At 37.2% G+C, this 25224-nt stretch overlaps 1 protein-coding gene across 15 annotated transcripts in view; it reads right to left on the bottom strand.

Annotated features, from left to right (window-relative positions):
• The window catches only part of POSTN (periostin), a 37137-nt gene extending 12574 nt beyond the window's left edge, over positions 1 to 24563 (bottom strand). For 3 of the 15 annotated variants that reach the window (XM_083821633.1, XM_083821638.1, XM_083821639.1), the window contains exons 1-17: positions 24355 to 24561; positions 22790 to 22888; positions 14663 to 14727; positions 12768 to 12925; positions 11997 to 12161; positions 10979 to 11125; positions 9335 to 9476; positions 8325 to 8537; positions 8020 to 8154; positions 6996 to 7144; positions 6336 to 6472; positions 5529 to 5659; positions 2524 to 2654; positions 2242 to 2344; positions 1785 to 1852; positions 1160 to 1205; positions 211 to 258 (exon numbers count right to left, since the gene is read on the bottom strand). In XM_083821633.1, coding sequence (XP_083677759.1) covers positions 211 to 258; positions 1160 to 1205; positions 1785 to 1852; positions 2242 to 2344; positions 2524 to 2654; positions 5529 to 5659; positions 6336 to 6472; positions 6996 to 7144; positions 8020 to 8154; positions 8325 to 8537; positions 9335 to 9476; positions 10979 to 11125; positions 11997 to 12161; positions 12768 to 12925; positions 14663 to 14727; positions 22790 to 22888; positions 24355 to 24476 — 2059 coding nt within the window. In that variant the 5' untranslated portion in view covers positions 24477 to 24561. Of the gene's footprint in view, positions 1 to 210; positions 259 to 1159; positions 1206 to 1784; positions 1853 to 2241; positions 2345 to 2523; positions 2655 to 5528; positions 5660 to 6335; positions 6473 to 6995; positions 7145 to 8019; positions 8155 to 8324; positions 8538 to 9334; positions 9477 to 10978; positions 11126 to 11996; positions 12162 to 12767; positions 12926 to 14662; positions 14728 to 22789; positions 22889 to 24354 lie in introns of all 15 variants that reach the window. The other 12 variants (XM_083821625.1, XM_083821635.1, XM_083821634.1 and 9 more) reach the window with 9 other exon arrangements.
• Between the last annotated feature and the right edge of the window lie 661 nt (positions 24564 to 25224).

Genomic DNA, 25224 nt, shown 5'->3' with positions numbered 1-25224 from the left:
GAGCAACCATGGGAAATCTTTAAATACAAAATATTTCAGCCAGTTCTAATTGCAATATTTGTATCTTTGCTTTCCTGGCAAAGTACAGAACAACCCAGAGTTGTTATGTGAAAAATACATTCTGTTAAAGAAATAAATGCAATATATATTCTGTATATGTATACCTATATGAACATATACAGAAATATATATTGGAAGGGCCCCATTTACCTTCCTTTCTGATGATGGGCTGGACGTTGCTTTCAATTATGTTAATTTCTGAAAGTATAGAAAATGGAATATAAAACATTCCATTCTTACATTTTCTTTATGGTAATGATCAGTTAAATTAGGTCTGGTCATAAAGATGTAAATAAAGTCACAGATATTAATGGAAGGCAAAGTAAATCAAAAGGCTCTAGAATATGAATCTCAGTTCTGTTTACTAAATGGTACTGTATACACACAAGTTACCTGCAGACAGTCTACTGATGTGCTATTTTCCTTTGTTTGTACCTCATGAAACCCAGAGGTAATGAAATCCATGACAATGTAAGATACATAATAATAATGGCTTGTACAATTCCCTGCATAAAAATCTGTATAATTCCCTGGCGTATCTTAAACTTGAATCTTACTCTTTTTGTTTCATTGGGGAGCACACCTGGTAAACAGAGGGCTTTTACTCCTTATAGAGGAAATGGCTGAAGCAACTGCCTCCCATACAAAACCCATATATGCATGTATAGAAAACAGGTGGAAAAGGTACACTTTGCTCCTCTGGAAGCATTTATGAAAAAGAAAGCAACTCAATGCATAGTTTGGTCAGTCCTGGAGAGCCTGTGAGGCAGTACGACTGCTGTGCACCGAGCACTGAACCTTGGCTAAAACCTGAAAAAAAAAGTCTTTCCCATATGTATCTTGCCTATCCCAAATTGCAGAAACAGCTTACTTTAGGGACAGTTCCCTGTTGAGAATCTGGAAAGGGAAAAAATACATACAGTAGCACAACAACCAAAAACATTCTTCTTTGAGTCTTTCTCTTCCTGTGGTTCCTTGGCCCACTTTACTTCACCATAAATTGCTTTCTTTATGATTAAAGATCTACAATTCAGATTGGAATTGACAAAATTTATAAATCAATCTTAAACCCATCTGGAAATATATTAAATGAACTTACTGTAAAATGTCAATGGAATCTCTTTGAAGGTGCTGTCACGAACAAACTATAAATACAAAAAAGTAATTTCAAAATTTGAAAGAGCACTTAGGTTCTTATTTTCTAATGATTGTGTATAGAATTCACAGCTTCACTGATCTATAAGTTAGGTTATGCTATTTAACTAAGTTCTTTCATTCATGTTTGAAATATAATGTAAGTTGAAAAGGATATGTAACTGAGATAGACAAGGATGCTTCTTTTTAATCTAGAGTTGTTGAAGCTAATGGGCTAAATTGTATAGTAATTGAGCTATTTGATATTTCCCTCAAAAACTGATTGCCTCAAGGGTTTGGAAGTGACTTATGCTGCTGGAGTGATATAGGGTACCTGAACCAAAGAGTGGATTTAGGCCAGTTCACACTGGAGTTGCCCATATGCAAATGTTCTACAATTATGTGGTGTTGAAAAATGTAAGTTCTAACTGTTGAGTGCAGTGTATCATCCAAATTACACTTGGGTAACTGGGAGCTACTAGATGTGTTGCCTGCTGAAGAAACAGAGAGCCAAAGAACCATTTTTGAATAATGTACATGGTTTCATAGACCTTGCCAAAAGGACAATGGGATCATCATTTAAAAAGTACCTTGATTTGTATGTACTTGATCAACTTCTTCAGGATTGTGAGCAGTTGATCATTTCCAACAGGCAGATCTAAGAAAAGAAACAGGTATATAAGAGGAAACATACATCTGTATTCACTTTACTTTCACTTACAGTGATAATGCAATGTAAAACAATCTCATAAACTCACACTCATATGGATGTGCACACATGAGTGTTATGTGTACATATACATTCTTCTGTACTGGGGAAAAAATAGCCCTAAGCATCTTGTCTTCCATGTATTTGACTTTCACAAAATTTCCAAGAGTTTCCATGGTTTCAGGCATTGCATAAAATGAGCAGCGATATAAATTTTCTGTTTCCTATTTCACATTGGAATTGTCTCTTTAAAGTAAGTATCTTTTAAAATTCCTTGCACCTACATAACATGTGGACAGATTCAGAAATGTGTGTAAATTCCACGAACTAATACCCACCTGCTGGATACAGAAGTTTATCAATAACATGAATGACACCATTAGTTGCCATGAGATCAGATTCTCTTGATTTCAGTTCATTAACCAGAAGAGTATCATTCACCTGGTAAAGAACACATATTATCAGAGACATTAAAAAACAAACTGAAACCCTTAAAGTCACTTTCAGATATATGCATCCCACTCTTCAATGTTAAACTGCAGACAATATCAAATTGCAGACACTGAATGTCAAATCTCCATTACAAGATTGTGTCAGGAATACTTTTTTAAACACTTAACTGTTTTCAAGTAGAGCTTCCCTCCTTGGATAGTTTTAAGAATGTTTGTCACACCAGGCTCAAAGCCACTTCCAATGAAAACTCCTTGTGTCAAGTGGTAAAGGAGAATGTTCCTGAGAGCATTTTTATCTCCTATTTAAAAAGAAAAATAAGGAATACAAGTAATGAGTTAAAATAAATAAATAAATAAAGCAAGGCATAAAAACTAAATTGTACTAGATAGTTTTTTTTGGGAAATACTAAGGATTCCCATTGGTTTGAGACAGAATTAAGCATAGTATGAATGAAACTAACAGAAATACATATATATTGAATTTTTTTTCTTTTTTTTTCCCGTTATTATAATTTTAATAATCTTATGCCAAAAGGGACTCAACATAATTATAAACATGAGAACTACTATATAAAAGAGCAGCATTTTCTTATTATTTAGTATTATTTGCTTTTTTTTGCTTTCCCCTCTAATCAGAATTTTTCATTCCTTTTCTAATTGTGCTCTGTAAACACAATAATTTCAGGACCACTAAACAGTCTGCAGCATCAAGTATCACCAAGCTACTAGACAAACTGCAACCTTAACATCCTTTCAATTAAAGGGAACCATAGCTAACTGCTGGCAGAGAAACTAATGTAACTATTCTCTTGGGCGACTCCCTTCTGAGATGAATGGGGATAACTGACAACTCTCTCTATACACACATTTTCCCATCTCAGGCAGGACAAAGTTGCAGGAAGAACAGAAGAAGGTAATCTGGGATACTGGTCTTGACTATTCTTGCAGTCAAACTGAGAGGAAGAGAAGTTGAGAAAGCGGAAACAACCCTATTGTGAGTGTGATTTCTGTATTTCAAAGTTTGGTTTAATTCCTATTTTGGAAGAAAAAGCCACTAGAAAGGACTAGAAAAGGGCTAACAAGGCAAACGGATTCTGGAGTCCAAGTTAGAGTCATGCCAGGGCTCCCTGGAGCTCTGCATCCATGGAGGTTCAGAGTCTTGGATGAGCTGTAGGAACATCCACAGTCTGACCAGAAGACAGGGTACCAAACAGAGCAGTTTTAAAACACAAGTTCTTGTCATTATGTGGAATATTGACCATTCCATTGCATGTTCTTTATTAGTATTACATGTTGATTTTTCTTTCCAAGAGTTTCAACCTTGATGAAATGGCAATAAAAATACTGTGTGGTTATAATTGTTCTCTAGTGTCTCTCAGTGAACACTTTCCTTTTTCTGCCTTTGATTGCTAATATCAGTGCAATTCACTTTACTACTAAAGTTCAGTTAAATGATCCTTTTCACCTACTAAAATTAGTGCTGAGTTTTTGTGACTTTATTTATATATGTTTATTCATAGACAGCATCAAGTTATATACAAAGTCTAAATGCAAACATTTGAAAAAGCTGGTTTCACAATCAAATTTCTTTTGTTCTTTGTCACAATGGCCAGTGGTTATAAGTAAACTTTGTTTTTTATCTTTATTTCAGATAAATATTTTTATAAATTCTTTGGAAAAAAAAATACATATTTAAAAGCTTAATTTTTATAGAGAAAATAATATTATTTATTAAAAGAAAGCTAGGGTAAAATTCCAAAAAGCAATCTGACATTAAAAAAAAAAAGGAGGGTAAAAATCAAAATTTCAGCTGCCAAAGAAAGTAAGTAGAAACTATGTCACAATGATAAGAGAAGCCAGTATATAAAAGCCCTTGAAAAGCTGAACATCAAATATAGTTGTATTCTGGACTGTAGAAATAATCCAAAATGACAGAGGCCTAGGGTACATCAAGTTGTGAACTGAAGACACAAAATAATAGGCCTGGTAAACTCAATTTCTTTTGTTTCTTTCTCAAGAAAAGAGAGTCTTAAAGACAAAAATTGAACTATAGTGTTTATCTAGTTACTTCAGTTCACAGCCCTGAGATGAGCTTCATTTGATTTTATAGCTATCTAATGTTGGTCATTTAGGTTATCTGTTAATTTACCGTTGATGACTAGAGACACAGCACACTGGAAGATACCACAATCATACCTTTATATGGCTAAGAGAGAATTCAAATTAACAGTGCCTCATTAGTGAGTTAAGGTCTGTGTAGAGCTGAGTTATGCTAGGGAAGCTGCTCTGAGATGGACTCTTTGAAGCCATTAAGGATTCATGGGATTTGGCTTCATATCTTTGAACTTTGGTCTGAACAGAACAGAAGCAAAAAAAAAGTGACTAACTTTCTGGATGTGGGATTCAAGGTGACAGCTCTTCCCACGCCTGTGCGACAAGACAGATTCATGTTACCCTCAAATAAACTAAAAATATTTATAGTGTTGTGGCCACAGTCTAACCCTCTAGTGGGAAATCCTGAAGGAGAGTTTCAAGTTATTGGTGTGCATTCCTTCTTTTGCAAAAATGAAATGTTAAATGTTGTGAAAAATCTACACAATTCCAAAGCTTAAAGGTGTAATGGCATAAATTGGTATTTATATATATTCAGGATCTTTTTTTGTAGCACAAGTGGTGCTACAGATCACTGGATGGACGCAGAGAAGGGAAAAGACAGGAAAGGAAAGGACAGGACAGGAATGGAAATTCAATACTACATATTTTTATAATGTGATGGTTACAATAAGTATCTACATGAAGAACAGAAATTTGATGGGACTCTGCGGTTTGATATATCTAAAGTAACCCTGAATGTTGTTATAGAAGTTGAAGTTAATTAAGTTAATTAAATGAATGCAGATTTTAACTTGGAAGGTAATTACACTTTGGAATCAACAAATGAGGTTAAATTTCAATTAAGGTTGGATTTTTTTATTTTATTTTATTTCAATTTTTTTCCCAAAAAGATACTTTCTATATCACTGAAGAAGGAATTAATTTAGGGAAATCCCATGACCTGCTCTTTGCAGAAGGTTACCTGGTTTATCAGACATCTTTTGTTTAAGAAATACACTAGCTACCTTTCCCATTAATTTCACCCTTGTTTATACATGTAGTATTGGTATGTTACTTACTTATCAATATATCCTTATCATCATCGGTCAAACCTTTAAAGGCATCATTAGTTGGAACAAACAGAGTCCATTCTCCAGGCCGTGACAGAACATCATCTAAATCTGCAGCTTTCACCAGACTGAGGAAAACACTGTTTAAAAAAGACAAACCACAAATACATTCTGTTGAAGTGTAGTAGCTATTCTCAAATCCAAGCACTTAGCCCCCTCATTTGTTCTGAAAGCACATCCATCTTCAAACACTCCTACAGTTTCCCAGAAATAAAGACAGTAGAGGAGATAAAATGAGAAAAATAAAGACTGTCTTAAGAGTAGCAGACTGAGAAAAAATGATTTGAAAAATAAAAAACATTGGCAGCCTGGATCATAGAAGAATTCATGGAATAAAAACCCTACAGATCAAAGAGATGAAGGGAGGATGACAATGGTAGTTGCTCTCTCTGGAGGACTGACATACTTGCAGGCAGGGGACAGAAGTACACACTGGGAATATAGTATATATACAGCCTGCGATCATGCTGCACTAATATGGAATTGTATTACTGGTTAATTAAACCTTCAGACTCTGACGCATTTATAGCTCTGGATGTGTCATCCAATACCTTGTTACCGCTTGCTCCTCTCTTGCCTATGTAGCAGTAAGGAACATTTATTTATTTATTTATGTATTTATTTTCTTGAGGAGGTAATAACCTCTTTCTTGCCCTTCTTGCATCCCAGAAATCCAACATGGTCCACAACTATTTCTCAGAGCAGCTGTGCTTTATATATAGTTACCATCTGTAGGAAAATCTCAGTGCTACTCACCTAAAACGCTTATCATTTCTCAGCATTTCGTGCAATGTTTTTTCTGCTGGCTTGATGATCTGTCTGAAGACGTGAATAAAACCATTCCTTCCTTCTTTACTTCCTCTGACCATGCATGAATTTTCAACACATACAGCCTGATTAAAAGAGAAATGAGACACCTAAGTGCATCTATTCACAGAATGATACACATTTAAACATATTTAATGAATGAAATGGATGTGTATTTCCCAACAGGCTCCTGAGTTTAAAAATAATATTTATCTGGATTTCTGACAGTCAAATTTTATGTCCTTGACAGGAAGTCTGGTATTGCTTGAGAAAACAAAAGTATCAAAATCTGGAGTAAGTTGGCAGGCTGCAAAGATTTCCAAACTTGATTTTCTGGTTTCCCTCTTTTTACTTAGTTCTAAAAACTAATTATATGAATTTATTATTAATTGAGTGACAAATCCGGAATCTTGTATTTTTTTGCCAAATGCAAAATTCCCATAACAAAGATTGGATTTTTTTTTTTCTAACTTAAAAGCTTAAAGAATTTTGCTTGACAGTGGTAATGGTAGATGTTGAAAGTTTCATTCAACCTTGTCTTTCATTCTTTTGTACATCTTCATTTTCATAGTCAGAATACACATTGTTAAAAATGTCCCATTCACTTACTGTGCGATACACAAAGACTCTGAGCAGTTTTCCTCCAATTGTCTCCAGCTCTTGTCCATTGTATAGTTCGTTGAGCCCAATTTTCACTTTTATAATGTGATTCTGCAGGATTGTTTTAAGAAGGCGCTGATCCATCTGTAAGGTGTCATCTACAATGACAATTAAATATTTATATATAGTTATTTATATAGTGAACTTTCATTCAAGTAAGGTTAACTGTGGATATCTGTATTAGAAGACCATGGAAATACTAGATATTTCATTGAAATGCTTGAGTGACTTCCAATGACTTGGAAGGATCTATGTACAAAAAATCTATGTAACAAAAAATTAATTGTTAAACAGTTTCTGTAAATTGCCCTTTCTCAAATTTAGAAGCAATCTTTTGACACAGTCCTGATTATTACTAGAAATAAAATGCCAGATGTGTGCCTGCTCCAACTTCTGAATTACTGCTGAAGCTTATTCTTTCTGAATGTGCACCTGAAATCCTTCCCAAATTTGCTACTGTGGGGGTGGTTAATACACAGATCGTTGAGGAGAGCAGGCTGTTCATGAGCTCATTCCTCCAGATATGCAGATATGTTCCAAGCATATTTGTATCAGTCTCTCTCTGCTTTAATGTACTAGAAAATACCAATATCCTTGTATAAAATTTGTGAGAATAACCAACTTGCGAATTTATGTAGGTAATGTAAAGATTAAGAGAACTGCCAATTCATTAGCACATTTCCTTTCCCACAGCCTGCCTGTGTGTATTTTGTATCTTGTTTTAGTGAGAATATTTCTGTCAACAAATGGTACCACTAAAAAAAATATCTGTGCAGTCTGATGATTGCATTTGTTTTGTCTTTCTACTTGGTGTGCATTTTGAAAGGATTAAATAACTCACTCTAACTCTCAATTACTCTTTTTCCTCAGGACTTAGAACAAGTACTGGGTATTATTTGGAAGACTGTCAGAGTAGCATATATTCTTCTTGTTTATTTTGATGTTCAGAGCATACTCTTTTAACTCTACTAACCTGAGAAAGCACCATTCAGAGGTGCCAGGAGAGTGTATTGGCCTTCTGGTCTTAGAGAAGATGCCAGTCCCAGCTGTGCCACCAGGTCTGTAAAAGTAGTCTGCTGGGCACCCCCAAGCTCAATGACCTGCTTGGCTGCAAATAAAGAAACAAGAAGAAGTATTTTAACACACCTTTTATTTCTCTTCCTGATCTGGATTTTCCATGGTTTCATAATCTTATTAATGGCAATACACGTGAGGGAATCCAGGGGGGTTCACAGAAAACATCTTCAGTTTAAGAAGTTTGTCATGGACATTACTAACCAGAATCAGGAATTAGCACTTTATCAATGAGGTGGATAACGCCATTGCTTGTCACAATATCCTTGCGTTTCACCATCTTTACTCCATTCACAGTCAGAGTTTCACCATCACAGCCAACTTCAAGTGTGTTTCCTTCCAAGGTTTCATAGACAGCTCCACCCATTATGGCTTCAGAGCACTGAAGAGTATTTAAAATATGGAACTTCACAAGAGCTTTAGGGAGAAGAGCAAAAATTTCATACATAGGTGTTTAGATACACATAGTCCATATACATATTATATATATAGTTCATACACAGGTTTTGTGGAACGTTAAACAACTGATGTAGTTAATGAAGTTAATTAGGTTCTTCAGAAAATCTTGTGATTTCCCTGGCATATTCTCTCTTACTAGGTCCTCAACAGAAGGCACTATATTACAGTACTAATGCAGATATTACTTGCAAGGAAGTCAACAAGAATATTGCTTCAGTAACAAACAAGATGTTAAGTACTGAAATGTACTCATTCCCAGCAGAATTAATTTGGATGAAGGTTCATAATTTGAAATATTTGCTGATGAGAAGAAAGATGGACGACTGGAAGCAGGAGTGGTTTGCATTTTTGTTTAAAATGAGATAATCTCAGACTCATTTATTCACAGTAAAGAAGCCTTCAATTTCTGAATGGTCTGTATGAAAAGGCTGCTCATGGAAAAGCTGCGAATGAACCCCCAAATTCAGATAGCTCTTCATTTCTAGAGGCAGGAATCTCTATTAGAACTAGGGAGTTGAACATCAAAGTTCAGCTAGAGACATTAGAGTGCCTGTATTTTCATAGTTTCCTTTAAAATGTTCTGGAAAGTAAATTTTCATTTAATTTGAATCATTAGGTAACTGACAAAGTCAGAAGAAATAACTCCTCCTCCTGTAAAAGTACAGGTGCTGAATTTCAGTGCTACAAGGATAATGTGGTTTCTACATCCTGATTTACTAACCTGTATTCTTCTTCTGCAAGAAAAGTTTACATACCTTCAGAGGCCACCTTGTCACCCATGATCCTCTCTAAGATTCCCCTTGGAAGACTCTCAAAAGCTTCATTAGTAGGAGCAAAGAGTGTGTAATGACCAGGCCTTCCAAGAGTATCCAAGACATCTGATGTAATTGCAGCAGCCTAAAAAATAAACTTGGTTATTAATGCTGGTTATTTAAAGCATTAGCTTAGCCATGTAGACACAGGAAAACAACAAAAAATGGACAAAAAGCTCACTCCTTTTATTCCCTAATTTAGAATTCTGAAGTAGTCAAATCTTGCTCTTTAAGAGTAATATTGAGTTTATACTGTAAACTACAGAGTTATTCATGAGAGCTCACAGGCAGCATTTCGCACAAAACTTCTCATGTGTTTTCACTTAGTACCTAGAGTTCTTTACTGTGACAATGAGAACAGTGTTATAGAAAGACGTGTTAAAAGTGAAATGACGAACATGAATAAAAAATAATTCTGTGGGAAAAAATGTACCTTGATATGATGAATTCCCTCCTTAAATTAGCACACACTAGCCAAATTCTGATAGAACTGACAACGGGGCACAAATTATTATTTCCTAAATTTTTAAATGAAAAATGTGAACATGTAGGTTTTGACACATTAGATTAATGCAATGGTCTATCAAAAAAATTAACTTCTACCTGGAATAATAAAAAGTGTGTTACAGTTGGAATAATAAAAAATTACACTTGGAATAATAAAAAAATGTGTTAAAGTTTTTTTTTCAAGCTGAGTTAGGCCAGTACGTAAGTAACTAGAAAGTAATAGGTAAAATGTCATCTAGGATTAGGTGAAAAGGTCTTGCTTAGAGTTCATGGCAGTTAAACCCAAATAGAACATGTAGAAGAAAGAATGCAGAAGAAAATGTAGAAAAAAAAGTCTCTTTTTTTCAACTGAAGAGTAGACAAGACTTGTTTTAGCCCCAGTTTTTTAAAGGAATTAAATGTATATGGTTGCCTGGAAGTGCAATGGACTGGGTTTAGAGAATTCAGGTGGTCTTTTCCACCTTTATGCCTCTGCATTTAAAATAGTTTTGAATTTTAAGAGGAGATGAAGAAGGGAAGAGAACAAAAGCTATTTGCAAAACCATGACATATTTTGTTAAATGTGCAGCGTGAAATCCTATTATGCTAAGAAGACACATCTGGAAGAAGAATAAATTAGACACTTGGACAGAAAGTAAGCTGGTTCCTCCCTGCAAGAAAAATCCACGTTTTCCATGGTGCTCTGAAACTTGCTATGAGCAGATTCTGGAAAAAAAATTTACCATATTCTGTGATGCATTTCAAAATTATTCTTATTTACCTAGCACCAGACACTGTAACTTATGCTCATATGTTGCGTTACCTCACTACTTGAAGAAAGGGCACACTTTTTAGGTACAGTGACATGATCTGTCCTATTGATGAGGTACAAGATCCACAAAAGAACACAAGAGGACTCCTTACATAAAATACACTTTCTCTTTAAATAGCTAGCTTTGCAGTATTAGTAGGAATCCTTTATTTGATTTATTTCTCTCTCTCTGTTATTGAATACTCTTCTTACTTCCAGGCCTTCAACGCAAATAGAAAAAAAGAAGAAACTACAAGACCAGAAAAGTGTTTCTATTTTTGTCCACTTACTCTGAGAGACGAAAGATCATCCTCTACTTCAATGAAATCTTGAATGGTATTTCCAACAGGAGTCAGGACGCGGTCAATAACATGAACAACACCATTGGTAGCAATCTGGTTGCCATGGATGACCCTGGCACAGTTAACGGTAACAACCTATGTTTGAGGAATCAAGCAGTAGACGATTAAACATTCACTTGATCATACACTTGGAATCGGATTCTTACAGACTGGCCACACGTGTATTGTACATAATGTGTTCACTGAGTTCTTTCTGGTTTTATTTTAAATATCAAGTAAAACCTTGCAAGATTTAAGAGGCTGACTGAACTCTTCTAGAAAGCATTCAGCTAGCAGCAGATTAATGCAGGCTACATTGATTTCATATTCACGTTTTATTTGTCATTGCAATCCTTATTCTTCAGACTTGCTTTCCATATCTGGTTAATATGACGATCGTATTGGTTTTTACTGATGTAAATTGTAGTATAGCATAAACATTTCCATGCATTTTAAGAAAAGATGGGTAACATGACTGGGAGCTTTTTAACATTTATAAAAATGAAACTCTTTCTGGAAAGTAATGGATACCTGTACCATTACAATCTTAAATGCTTCTACCATGCAGTCCAATTCAAATAAAAGATCTGATTTAATTAAAGACCTGATTTAATGTTATTTTGTAAATAGATAAAGAGTACTATCAAATTTTGCCCTCAGATCTATGATGATGATATATTTTCACTATGAAAGGCTTTGTCTTCTATGGAGCAAGTTCATTCTCATTTGAACTTTGATTTTTAAAAAGCAAACAGCACATATTTATTAATTCTTTCTTGGCGATTAGCCTGCACAGCAAACTGATTTTTTTCAAGAGACCATTTAATTATTTTTATTGGTGACAACTGACTTGCTAGATGCTAATCTTTCCAAAACCAATATTCTTAGCTATAGAAGAAAATAAAGGAACAAACAATGGCTAAAATTGAATTATTATATTATAGAAAACTTATGTAAAGAGACTTACCCCATTAGGATAATGGTTAATAAGCAATTTCTGGCCATTATACATGGACACTAATGTCATGCCATTCTTAAGATCTTTTGTCAACATGCGCTTGTTTACCATATGGTGGTGGAGAGCATTATATAATTCAATATTTACATTGTCAACCAAATTCCTGTGAATTTCCTGAAGAAGAAAGGATTTTAATTAATTAGATTTTTCAAGAGCATTCTTCCACTCAGAAAGATGTACATATTGCTTTACCTTAACATATACTTTCAATATAGTTGACAGATAATTCCTATATGACTTCAATATCTATCAATCTGGCTCTGTTTAGATAATGCTTTGGTCTGACTTGCTCACAAATGGAAGACAAGAGGTCTCATCAAAGAGAAGTCATTGAAGGTATTTTGGCTCAATGTTTATTTTAACTAAAAGCATTACTAAAAGGAGGACACCTGAGTCACTGTCAAACCATGACTGTACTCTACATTATGTACTTGCTGGAATTCCTGTTGTTTTCCTTAAAACTATGCTAACACTAACAAGATTAAAATTTGACATGCAAGTGCTTAAATAAGAACTGCTTACTGTTGACTAGTGTTACTGAAAATAAGCTCAGATGTTCTCGCTTCAGTAATGCACATTACATGTACATTTCTGTATTATAACTATTGTCCATTTATATCTAAAATCTCATTATCATTTCCAGTCTAGTTTATTGCATCTAAAACATTACCTGAAAAAAAATAATACTTAAAACACATGCTCAAACACACACACACTTACTGAACTTAATTGCTCCCATGCTTCATTGCTTGGTGCAAAGAAAGTGAATGAACCTCGTCCCTCAATCTCTTCTCTCAGTTTTGACATGTCAGAATACTGCTGAGTGGAGGTAGCTCCCACAATACCAAGTGTACCATATACATGATCAATAGGAGCAACTAAAACAGAAATTAACAAAAATACTGTAAATTCTTCAGTCAGTTTCTCATGACCAAGTCTAATTTACTTCTTTTGTTTGGACAATGGTATTGGCTTTATGAAACTGTTTAAATCAATATTAAAACATGCTTGTATTAAAATTCCATTATCAATGTAATCCAAATCCATCCAAACACATCTGCTTGTTATTTATTTTCTGGTTTGCATAATGAGCTGAAAAATTAGATCAAACAAAACCAAATATTGTTATGTTTTCTTTAGAAAAGATGTCTTGTTTGCGCTAAGCTTAACCTGAAGTGGGAACCTATCCATTTGGGACCTTTGTATAAAGGACATGAGTCAATTCTATCTACAGTCACAAAAATTGCAATGGAGTGGGCATGGTGAAACAGAATTCTTTTTGTGAGGCCTCCTCCAGTGTTGGGCTTGCGCAGATATTGATTCAGCCAGAGGGTAATAATGGTCATAGACTCACAGTTAAACCACTGCCACATGAGAATAGGATGCATATCTCCTAATTCTATGCATCTACAAGTCAGGCATTGATGTGTGAGCTAGTTGTCCCTGGCTGTTTTTACAGTTGTGGAGAGGAACAGGCAACTTTAGAGTATGACCAACCTCTTTCCAATGTAAACATCTGAAGTGACATGAATTCGTCTAAACAAGATGAACTCTGCCTTAGATATGCCTTACTTTATTAGTGAATGTAAAAAGAGCAGCACAGATATAGTGTTCTAAAGCATGCCATTTCAAATTATTCTTTCCTGTTGCAATTAACTTTATTTATGCAAAATAGATCACCAAAACCAGGAGAAATTAAGATTTCCTGTCTTCATTTTCACCCCTTCTTAGTTTATTTAAAGTCTATAACACACTTTTAGTTAACAAGATTCAAGTGTTCTCAGGCAAAGAAATAAACAGAATTTAGATAAGACACATTTCATGTCCTAGGTTTTTGACCTCACTGGTATGCTTTAGGTTACTCTGGAGTGGGAGGGGAATAGGAATAAAAATTCACCTTCAGTAGCTTTGGGAACTGAGGAGTCTACCTCTTTTTTCCAACCCAGCAGCTAGAAGCAGCCTTGGAATTCAACTTAAACTGCACGACCACATTCAATGGAGGCTCATTTTTAACTGTATTGACAGTATGCAAATGAGCCTTTGTATTCTTAGGCAATATGATAGAATCATAGAATCATTAAGGTTGGAAAAGACCTCCAAGATCATCTGGTCCAACCATCCCCCTACCACCAATGTCACCCACTAAACCATGTCCCTAAGCACCACGTCCAACCTTTCCTTGAACACCCCCAGGGAGGGTGACGCCACCACCTCCCTGGGCAACCAATTCTAATGCCTGATTACTCTTTCTGAGATGAAATGTCTCCTCATTTCCAACCTGAACCTCCCCTGGAGCAACTTAAGATCATTCCCTCTAGTCCTATCACTAGCTACCTGTGAGAAGAGGCCAACCCCCAGCTCCCCACACCTTCCTTTCAGGTAGTTGCAGAGAGCAATAAGGTCTCCTCTGAGCATCCTCTTCCCCAGACTAAACAACCCCAGTTTCCTCAGCTGCTCCTCATAGGACTTGTGCTCCAGGCCCTTCACCAGATTTGTAGCCCTTCTCTGGACATGTTCCAGGGCCTCGATGTCCTTCTTGTACTGAGGGGCCCAAAGTCTCCTGTGTTGTAAGGATTCTCATATACTGATTCATCCATATGCAAATTAGCCTGTACCTGCAGGACATCCTCTCATACCATCCATCTTCATATATCCAGGACAGCACTCGTATAAGACAGTTCTGTGGAATATAAATGAAAAACATAATTAAGTAACATACAGGACAATTGTATACAAATTTTAGCTTATAGCCTCATTTTTTATTTTTAATTATTAATTTTGTATAGCTAAGTATACACTCTTGATATTCATGGCCTTTTTATCATTTGACCTATTCTGTATACACTACAAATTAGTTGTTTTAGTAAATGCAGAGCTTTCGAATTTACAATATGACTGCAGTCATTAAGTGAAAGGAGGGAACATGGCAGGGAATGTGGATATCACGCAGAGTTATGAAAAGATAATGTAAATAGAATAGCAGCTGAAGAAAATTAATTTGATGGGTCTATTTTGAAAAGATTAGATGGGACTGAGGAAAAACAAAAAAAAAGATAGCAGGGACAGTGAGAGGAACTGTTATAAGCAGGGTTGTAAAAGGAAATAAAAAAATTAAGCTGAAAATAAATTTAAATGACAAAACTATGTGAGGTAACCTGCATACTGGATATAGGAACTTAAAGGGTAGTGAAGAAGAAGGTTCTGTGGATTGTATGGTGAAAGAAAGTGGGATGGCAGAGCTCCAGTGTATCAAAGAGGACTTTGAAGAATCTCAGGAATGAGGGAGAGAACTAATTAAGAACAGATATAAAGCAGGTCATAGAAAATAAAATGACTAAAGACAGGATAGGTGGACTTGAGGGAAAGTTCCCTGGTAAATGTATTAAGGATGAAAACCAGATTGTAACAAACCATGAACAGAGTTAAAAGAGCATGCCATCACAGTATACTTAAAATTTATCAATAGAACAGACTAAGAACTTTTATATAATGATATCAATAAAATATTCCCATTTTTGAGCATGTATAATCTACACAGAGCAGCAAACCAGGGCTAACTGATAAGTCTGTAGTTTAACATCCAACTTAGCTCTGAAGTCAATCAGATATAATGTCTTCTTAATTAATATGACAGAAACAAAAGCTCTACCATAGACTTGCTTGACAATTCTCTCATAAGAAAGTGCAACTTCACTAAATTTAACAGAGTTATCACTGAGTTGATTTTGGCCATTACAGGCAGGGAATATCAACAAATTATATCAGGTCTAAATTATGTAGACCTTATCAAGGTCTAAAGCATATTTTAAACTTCCTGACTTTACATTTCAGATATTTCTTTTCAAACTATGGTACACTGTGAATGGCAAGGAAAATTTGCCATCATGGTTTTACATAATAGTCTTATTTTTATATGTGCGGCTTATGTTGGCAGTGTTAAAAGAGTTCTCAACAGTAATTCCTTGAAGACTTTTGCTGAGTCTTTACCACTGCATTCCAATTTTTAAATTGATGACTCTTCAGTGGCAGTTGAATAGGCTTCTCTCATTTTTCATAAGCTAAATCTGACAAACATTAACCACAAGCTCATTAAACTGAACAGCTTACTCAAATGAAAAGTTGGACTTAAGAACTTCACTATCTAAACTACTTGAAGAGATTTAAAAAATGAATGCAGACTCGAAGAGCAATAGCATTACAGAGCATTATTTTAAAAGTCAAGTTTGGAATTCCATGATTTACTGTGGTTTGATAGAGCTGTTAAAGAATAAAGATCAGAAAACAACAACAACCAAACAAGCCCTATCATTTTCATTCTGTCATAAACACATATGCACATGACATTTTCACATTTCTGGCATGTTCATCTCTTCAGCAGACAAGCCATATATTGAAAGTATTTCTACAGTTCTTCTTAGTATGTTTCTTTCTGTAGGGCAATTCACTGAATGACTATTTCCTAGGAATACAAGATGAAGAGAATTTAAGCTACAGATTTACTAATTAACAAGGAAATTAACCTTATACCCTTCCTCCTAGTTGCATCCCTGTCAGAAGCTAATAAAACAAGTCACCTGACTTCCTCAACAGGAGTCAGAATGTTTGTCCAACTGTGTGAATTGCTTTGTCATCAGAAAGTTTTTCTTTTCCACTGAATAGAAAATATCTCTACCTCACCCTTTGAGCAGCTATAAGAGACTACAGTCTTCATTAGCTTTTGGAGAAGCAAAATGAGTTGTAAGTATAGCATAAGACATGGAAAGTTTTCTCCTCTTAACATACACAACAATTAATGAAGGGCAGAAAATTGCCTGAAGAAAGATATTTCTTGACTCAAGCATTACAAGATCAGTGCCTTATTTACCATGTAGCTTGTTATACAACCAAGGCTTTTTTCAGTCATCAAGGGTTACTGTAAATTCCTACTAATCACTATTGATATTCCCTTATGGCTGACAGCAGTTAGAAAGTTGATGTATCAGATGTGCTCAAAATATAGTGAGGAAGATGGAACGGAAAAAGAGGGGTCCATAAAGAGAATTCCAAGGTAACATCAGAACAAGATATAACAATGCAAGATGCATTTCTTCAGCATCACTCATATACACAGTACACATGAGAAGTGCCATCTCACACTGTAAGTCATCCTCATCTGTATCACCCTACTAGCTCAGTATAAGATGGTGTCCAAGTGAATAAAGTAATTTTTGCTGTTGTTGCTTTTGTATTTTTTACTACTAACCTGTTCCTACCTCATCCAAGGGAATATATTCCGAAGGAAGAAAAGACAGAGCTAGACTATTTTATGCCCTTGTTATTCTTGGTTAACAGAGCAGTTTTCAGCTTATTCAGATGAGTTCTGTGACTCATCCCTTTCTACTCCTTGCTGGCATGGAGATAAAATACTGTATAAAAACAGTGGAAAGCTTTCTGGTCCAACAGATTTTGTTTTTAGCAAATCTTTAAGTTGTATCCCTATTGGAAATTTACAGCAGTTGACAGGAAATGTAAATGTAAAAAGCTTTCTTAAATTAACATTTTATAGATCATATATACATTCATGAATGGCTTGTTAACATAGAGATATCAGAGATATTAACTTGAGAAGAGCCATTGTCCTTTGGATTACTGTTCTTACTAAAGTAACACCTTTAGTCACATCTCCATCTATGCTTTGAGAACAGAATATAAAAATCCAATTAAGTAAGAGCTAAGACTAAATTATAACAGGTGCTCTATTACAGCCACACACACACACACAAAAGCCCAGTTCTACCTATGACTCAATTTAGTTCCACACACACTGTTTTCCCCTTCTAGCCTTCCTCTCTGAGTACTTATACAATGGTAGGAGTGTTAAAAGAGGATGGAGATACTGCTGCTCAGTGTCTGCCACTGGTCAGCTGCAGAAGGTTTCCTGCTTAGGGCCTTACGCTGGCTCTGTAAAATGTTTTTCAGCTTATGTTCCTCTAAATTCTTGTCAGAGAATAGAACAAAGTCATATGAGTCCAAACTGTCTATTGCTTCAAATTACTTTTCCTAACCCATTAAGGTGTATCTCACTACACAAATCATTTTACTTCTGGAGCTTAGTAAAGTAATGAGTTCCTTCTCAGATTTGTGCTGAGAGCAAACTTTTCCTCCTGGGAAGACACAACATCTATCTAGGAATAAAACCACAGGAGTAAGTTGGTTTCCAAAACTGACTTTGAGAATATCCAAATTTCAGTCTAAGTCATTTTCAGGAAATATCCTTCTTCCTAATGTGTCTGTAGTGGAATAGCATGTAACGTCAAACAAATCAGTGGTATGGCAGACTTTTCTCAAAAGGTGAAATACTTTGGCTGACTTGCAGCATGTCCACTGAGGAAGAAAGGAAGTCAGTATTATAATGCCACCTGGAGGAGAAGATTCTGATAAAGATTATAAACCTATGGGTACTGAAAGAACTGAAGGCAGAGATGGGGCAAATGACCACACACAGTCTAGATTGACTGGAAATTGTTCATTGTTACAATTTTTAATTACTCAAAATTTCTGGATAATTTTTATGAAAAATGGGTTCTACCTTGTCTGGAACTGCTAAGAAAAACAAAGCTAAATTCAAAATAGGAGAGACTGGTCAGGGTTCTAGACAGTAAATCATATTTCAGAGGAAATTCTGAAGATTTAAAATAATCAGATTGCTTCTCTTCAAAGGAAGCTCGTTATGATTTGTGCTACTACCACTCTAGCTTAATGCTGTTACTTTCTTTCATATCCTTAAGGAAATAAGTAATTAGCAATCCAATAAAGTTTACAATAGCAGAAAGCTTAGGGTGACAGCTTGGTCCATGAAAATCATCTTTTCCTCAGTTCAGGTAGGGCCATGGTATCATACTTCATGTGTAGACTTCAAAGCCGTGTCAGTACTTGAAAGGCAAGTCTGTGGTGGAATTTATGCCTCATTGTATTGTAAACGTAACTAAATTCCATTAATCCATGTTACACTGGCAGAGAAATAAACACATTTTCTCAGAAAGACAATGGGAGAAAACTTCCTCCTCCTCCATCTTTCTTCAGTCTTTTCCCTAAGGGTCCTTTCCAACACTCTGTTATGACCCGTAGTGTCTTTCGGGAATCTCAAAAATGCAAAGCCTCTGACACCCAACAGGAGTACTAGAAATCACAATATAAGCGCATTTCAGGCCTCTGCCTGACTACTGTCTACAAATTCAAGTCTGATTTGAACAGTGAAAAAATCATTAGTGGAGGTATTTCACTCACGTGGACAATCATGGAGTTGTAATCAGTTTTACATTAAAACGTATAGGGATCATGCTCAAGAACTATGAATATGATTGTTTTATAAAGGGAGACATCTTTGGCTTATGTGATCAATACTGTTAATCATTATTTTTCTTCCACATTAACCTCCGTTAAGGAATCCTTTGGCCTGGAAACAAAGAATCTTTCTTTCACTTTTCATTAACATCTGAAACAGTGATTGAGGTTATTTAGGTACGTTTTAAACGTGATGGCACAGGAAATCGTGATGGCACAGGAGCGGTCCGTCCCCACGTGCCCAAAGATGAGCCGGCGTGGAAGAAGACCGGCCTGGCTCAACAGAGAGTTGCGGCTGGAGCTTAGCAGAAAAAAGAGGGTTTATAATCTTTGGAAAAAAGGGCGGGCCACTGAGGAGGACTACAAGGATGTAGCGAGGCTGTGCAGGGAGAAAATTAGAAAGGCCAAAGCTCATCTGGAGCTCAACCTGGCTACTGCCGTTAAAGACAACAAAAAATCCTTTTACAAATACATCAACGCGAAACGGAGGACTAGGGAGAATCTCCATCCTTTACTGGATGCGAGGGGAAACCTAGTTACTAAGGATGAGGAAAAGGCTGAGGTGCTTAATGCCGCCTTTGCCTCAGTCTTTAGCGGCAATACCGGTTGTTCTCCGGACACCCAGTGCCCTGAGCTGGTGGAAGGGGATGGGGAGCTGGATGTGGCCTTCGCTATCCATGAGGAAATGGTTGGCGACCTGCTACGGAGCTTGGATGTGCGCAAGTCGATGGGGCCGGATGGGATCCACCCGAGGGTACTGAGAGAACTGGCGGAGGAGCTGGCCGAGCCGCTTTCCATCATTTATCGGCAGTCCTGGCTATCGGGGGAGGTCCCGGTTGACTGGCGGCTAGCCAATGTGACGCCTATCTATAAGAAGGGCCGCAGGGCAGACCCGGGGAACTATAGGCCTGTCAGTTTGACCTCAGTGCCGGGGAAGCTCATGGAGCAGATTATCTTGAGGGTCATCACGCGGCACTTGCAGGGCAAGCAGGCGATCAGGCCCAGTCAGCATGGGTTTATGAAAGGCAGGTCCTGCTTGACGAACCTGATCTCCTTCTATGACCAAGTGACGCGCTTGGTGGATGAGGGAAAGGCTGTGGACGTGGTCTACCTTGACCTCAGTAAGGCTTTTGACACCGTTCCCCACAACATTCTCCTCAAGAAACTGGCTGCTCGGGGCTTGGACTGGCGTACGCTTCGCTGGGTTAGAAACTGGCTGGATGGCCGGGCCCAGAGAGTTGTGGTGAATGGAGTCAAATCTGGCTGGAGGCCGGTCACTAGTGGAGTCCCCCAGGGCTCGGTACTGGGGCCGGTCCTCTTTAATATCTTTATTGATGATCTGGATGAGGGCGTCCAGTGCACCCTCAGTAAGTTTGCAGATGACACCAAGCTAAGTGCGTGTGTCGATCTGCTCGAGGGCAGGAAGGCTCTGCAGGAGGATCTGCATAGGCTGGAGCGATGGGCTGAGGTCAACTGCATGAAGTTCAACAAGGCCAAGTGCCGGGTCCTGCACCTGGGCTGCAACAACCCCAAGCAGAGCTACAGGCTGGGAGATGAGTGGCTGGAAAGCTGCCTGGCCGAGAAGGACCTGGGAGTATTGGTGGATAGTCGGCTGAATATGAGCCAGCAGTGTGCCCAGGTGGCCAAGAAGGCCAACGGCATCCTGGCCTGTATAAGAAGCAGTGTGGCCAGCAGGTCGAGGGAAGTGATTGTGCCCCTGTACTCGGCTCTGGTGAGGCCGCACCTCGAGTACTGTGTTCAGTTTTGGGCCCCTCGCTACAGGAAGGACATGGACGTGCTCGAGCGAGTCCAGAGAAGGGCGACCAAGCTGGTGAGGGGTCTGGAGAACAAGTCTTACGAGGAGCGGCTGAGGGAGCTGGGCTTGTTCAGCCTGGAGAAGAGGAGGCTCAGGGGCGACCTCATCGCTCTCTACAGTTACCTGAAAGGAGGCTGTAGAGAGGTGGGGGTTGGTCTATTCTCCCACGTGCCTGGTGACAGGACGAGGGGGAATGGGCTAAAGTTGCGACAGGGGAGTTTTAGGTTGGATGTTAGGAAGTACTTCTTTACCGAAAGGGTTATTAAGCATTGGAACGGGCTGCCCAGGGAGGTGGTGGAGTCACCATCCCTGGAGGTCTTTAAAAGACGTTTAGATGTAGAGCTTGGGGATATGGTTTAGTGGAGTACTTAGTGTTAGGTCGGAGGTTGGACTCGATGATCTTGAGGTCTCTTCCAACCTAGAAAAATCTGTGAATCTGTGAATCTGTGAATCTGTGAATCTGTAAACACCTATCTTACTTTAGATGGAGTTAAGTTCCTCATGCATGTAATATGCACCTTCTATCAATGTAACTTAGTATCTATGTCTTAGGGCACATAATCTCTGAGTGACTATTAAAATTGTGTACTTGAACATTACACAGATACGTGGAAGATTTCTTATGGGCTTTCAAAATGAGACTCCTGATATCCTATCACAGAGTTGCAAATGAAGCCTAGACTCCCTGTTCTCTTGAGCTGTCCTGAAAATGTCACCCCAAACCTATCTGGACCCTGTAAGAGAATAACAACAAAGCAGAAACAATAACTTCCTTTGACAACTGCTGTGAAAGTTATCCAACTAATTGCGTAACAGCAAGAGAAAATGTAGTACACTGGAAAAACATTAGTTTAATGCATTGGGTAAACAATGTCAGTTGCTGTTAAATTAACTCAATTTTAAACATGACAAGTGGGGCAGACCAAGTTCTGGATTGGAGTTTTTTTGTGTGTTCTTACTCTGAAACCACTCTGTGGTTGATGCCGAGGCAGTGACTTTTTTCCACATGCAAAGGCAATGGCTTGCATTATCAGAAAAACTAAAAATTGAAATTTATACACAGATTCCAAAAGAATGTCAAACTCACCCAGACTTATTTTGTGTCCTCAAGTATATATATATATATATGCATATATATATACTTTTTTTGTTTCTTTGTGGAAAGATGTGGTCTAAGCACTCAACTCTGCTGGATAGTGCTGAGTTCTTTCCACAACTGGCTTCTTAGATCCCTCTGTGTTTTTGGGTAGGACACTTAACCTCTCCTCTCCTCGTGTTTAAAAGAGAGCTACAAAAACTTAACTCAAAGAACTATTCGTGAAACTAATGATTTGAAGCCCACTGAATTTAAAAAGTGCTACGTACCATGCTGTCATTTTCATACCTTTTGTGGTTATTTTTGGCAGCAATCATTGAATCAGTTATTCGAGTGGTTTTAGAGGTGGTTTTAGGGAAAGGGATGCTGTAACACTGTAAAATTATGAAGTTAATTATTCCTGCCTCTGCTTTTGAAACAAGTATTTTGTTTGCACTGAGAAAATAAGAACTTTCTAATAGTACATTATCCCATCTCAATGAATGTTTGGAAACAGCAGATACTTACGCTTTCTTTCCACAGATGGCTCCCTGGTACCAGTTTCTGCAGGTGCTGAAGTATTTCTTTTTGGTTCCCATAACTTGCTGAAGGGCACAGACATTGGGGCTGTGGGTGGGAGTGAGAAACATTTTAAAAAGGAATTTTTGTTCATCTTTGGGAAAGCATTATATAAAATAGAAGTAAACACAGTTCCTACTGAGCAAGAGTAAGGAAGCAACATCTGGGTTCAGTTGCCAGGGCAGGTGTGCATTGAAGCAACCACAGTGAAAACTCCTGGGACTACCCAGCTGGGTTCCTTGGCAAGCCCACCCTCCTGGTAGAGACAGATGATCCCCCTCTGCTCTGTCCTGACCCTCTGTCTCAATATGCCTTACATTTCTTCCTTCCTCCTGGGAAGTGAATTAATCACAGGCCACTAGGGACTGAGCTGTGAATACCATCAAGCTCTTTTTAATAAAGTTTTTTTCTTGCACACATCTGTGCAGCTGAAGGTCATGGGGAGGTGGTGAAGAAAAGTGACTGGGTCTTCATGTAAAAGGGAACCCTGTCTTCTGTAAATCAATCAGTTATTTTGATTACAAACCTTTTGGAGTACCACAAGCACCTAAGTAAACATTCTGGGAATTACTGGGGACCAAAGGGTAATTGGCATGTAAATAAAAGGAGTCACAGATTTCAAACAAGGAAAACTGTTTCTTAGCATGGTGGTGTAGAGGAATTTCTTAAGAGCAAATTCCATGGAGCAAAGGTGTTTTGTCACTAATTCATATACTTTTGCAGTACAGAAGTTCATCAGTTCAAAAGCTAAAACACATGCTTTACAACAATGCGAAGCTAGACAACTCTTTCTATTTAAAACACACACACACACACAGACGAGAGAGAGAGAGAGAATTCAATAAGGACAGGATTGTGAACAATTCTTTTCACAGAATGTTTTTTTTTTTTTACTTAAAAGACTGAAAGAAAATAGGTTTAGACACATGCGTTTCCCTGACACCAGCTGTTCAAATTAGTTCCATGTCTCTGAGCAGACTGGCTTGTAAGCATTGTCTTTTGGGCACCCTGCTGAGCAGCTTGCTGCATTACTCTAGCAGGAACAGAAGTTTTACAAAGGACTCCTAGTGTATTTTCCCGTGTCAGAAAGCAGAGCTCATGATTTTCATTAGGACAGAATAAAGGGAGTAAATGTTGTGGAATAGGTGTCAATTCTATCCAAATATTTTAAAATGTATATTAAACACACCCCATGTCTCATTATATTAATCATGAACTGTAATTGCCTTAAATGATTTTAAAATGTATGTTTTATTCATCATAAGTGGGAATTTTATTTTTTTTACAGGTTTTAAGAAGTTTAACATTAATTTGACTCCTTTTGAAACTCCTCAGGAAACTTTTAATTCAGAAGCAGTTTTTATAAAATTAATTTAGAAAGAAAGTTATTCTTGAATGACAGTAAGAATTCATAGTGAAAGAAAAAAAACACATTTAATATAATATGAGAAGAAAGGAGAGAATAGCTATTAAGAAACTCACATTTAAAATGCAAATGAACACAATGTACTTACCCTTGGTCGCGTGCCCTTATTCGACTATGAGTTAAAATCTTGTCATAGTGAGCAGATGCAGATGCTTGTTCAAAAGACGTCAAGAAAATAGTAGAAAAGGTGAATAAGAAAAAGATCTTCATCTTTAGTCCTCTGTTGCTTCTGACAAGTCTAGAAGAGAGAACTGGCAAAGGGTCTGGAGAGCTGACAATTTATATACATGCTGGAAGGTGGTGGGAGGGAACTACAGGATCAACCTGAAACTTCGTACCACCCTCCTTAGAGCAGCTGCTTTGGCTGCCAGCTTCAGTAACCTAAATTAATACCATACATTAGCCTTATAAACTGTTCTTTTTTTATCCCTGCTTGACTAATTTCTTCCTCATTACAGAAGGCTTAGCATTTTATTCTGCTGACACAACAGCAGAAAAAGTTTGGGAAGTTTAGACTTTGACTTATGATTTGGTATTTTTAGCACTGAAGCATCCAGAAGTCAGGATCATTATGTGTGGCTTTGTTCAAACCCAGAGGAAGTTTCTTCCCATAATAACTCCATTGCTTTCCTTTGTTTTCCATGTCCTCATGGTTATCAACTCTGAGTTGTTTAACTAGTGAAGTTGGTGGAAGTTCCAAACAATAATCTCCTGTCAATAATCTGGAACAGCTTTTATTGTCTTCAGGAAAAGAAGGCTGTATTAACATACATTCTGATTATGAAGCAGTTGCACTATTAGTTTAAATATGTATTTTAATTCTAATAATAACATGTACTATTGCATAATGCTTTTATTTAGAGCTTTATGTAGTTATACAAAAATCACCAAGTAGCTGGAAATTTTAATATATACCTACTTATACCCATTAGTTGGTTGTTGGGAGCCTCTCATGAAG

The sequence above is a fragment of the Anser anser genome (assembly GCF_964211835.1).
Source record: "Anser anser genome assembly, chromosome: 1".
NCBI classification, from domain to species: Eukaryota; Metazoa; Chordata; class Aves; order Anseriformes; family Anatidae; genus Anser; species Anser anser.
The sequence above is the reverse complement of the archived record's forward strand: the minus strand, read 5'-3'. Positions and strand labels throughout refer to the sequence as shown.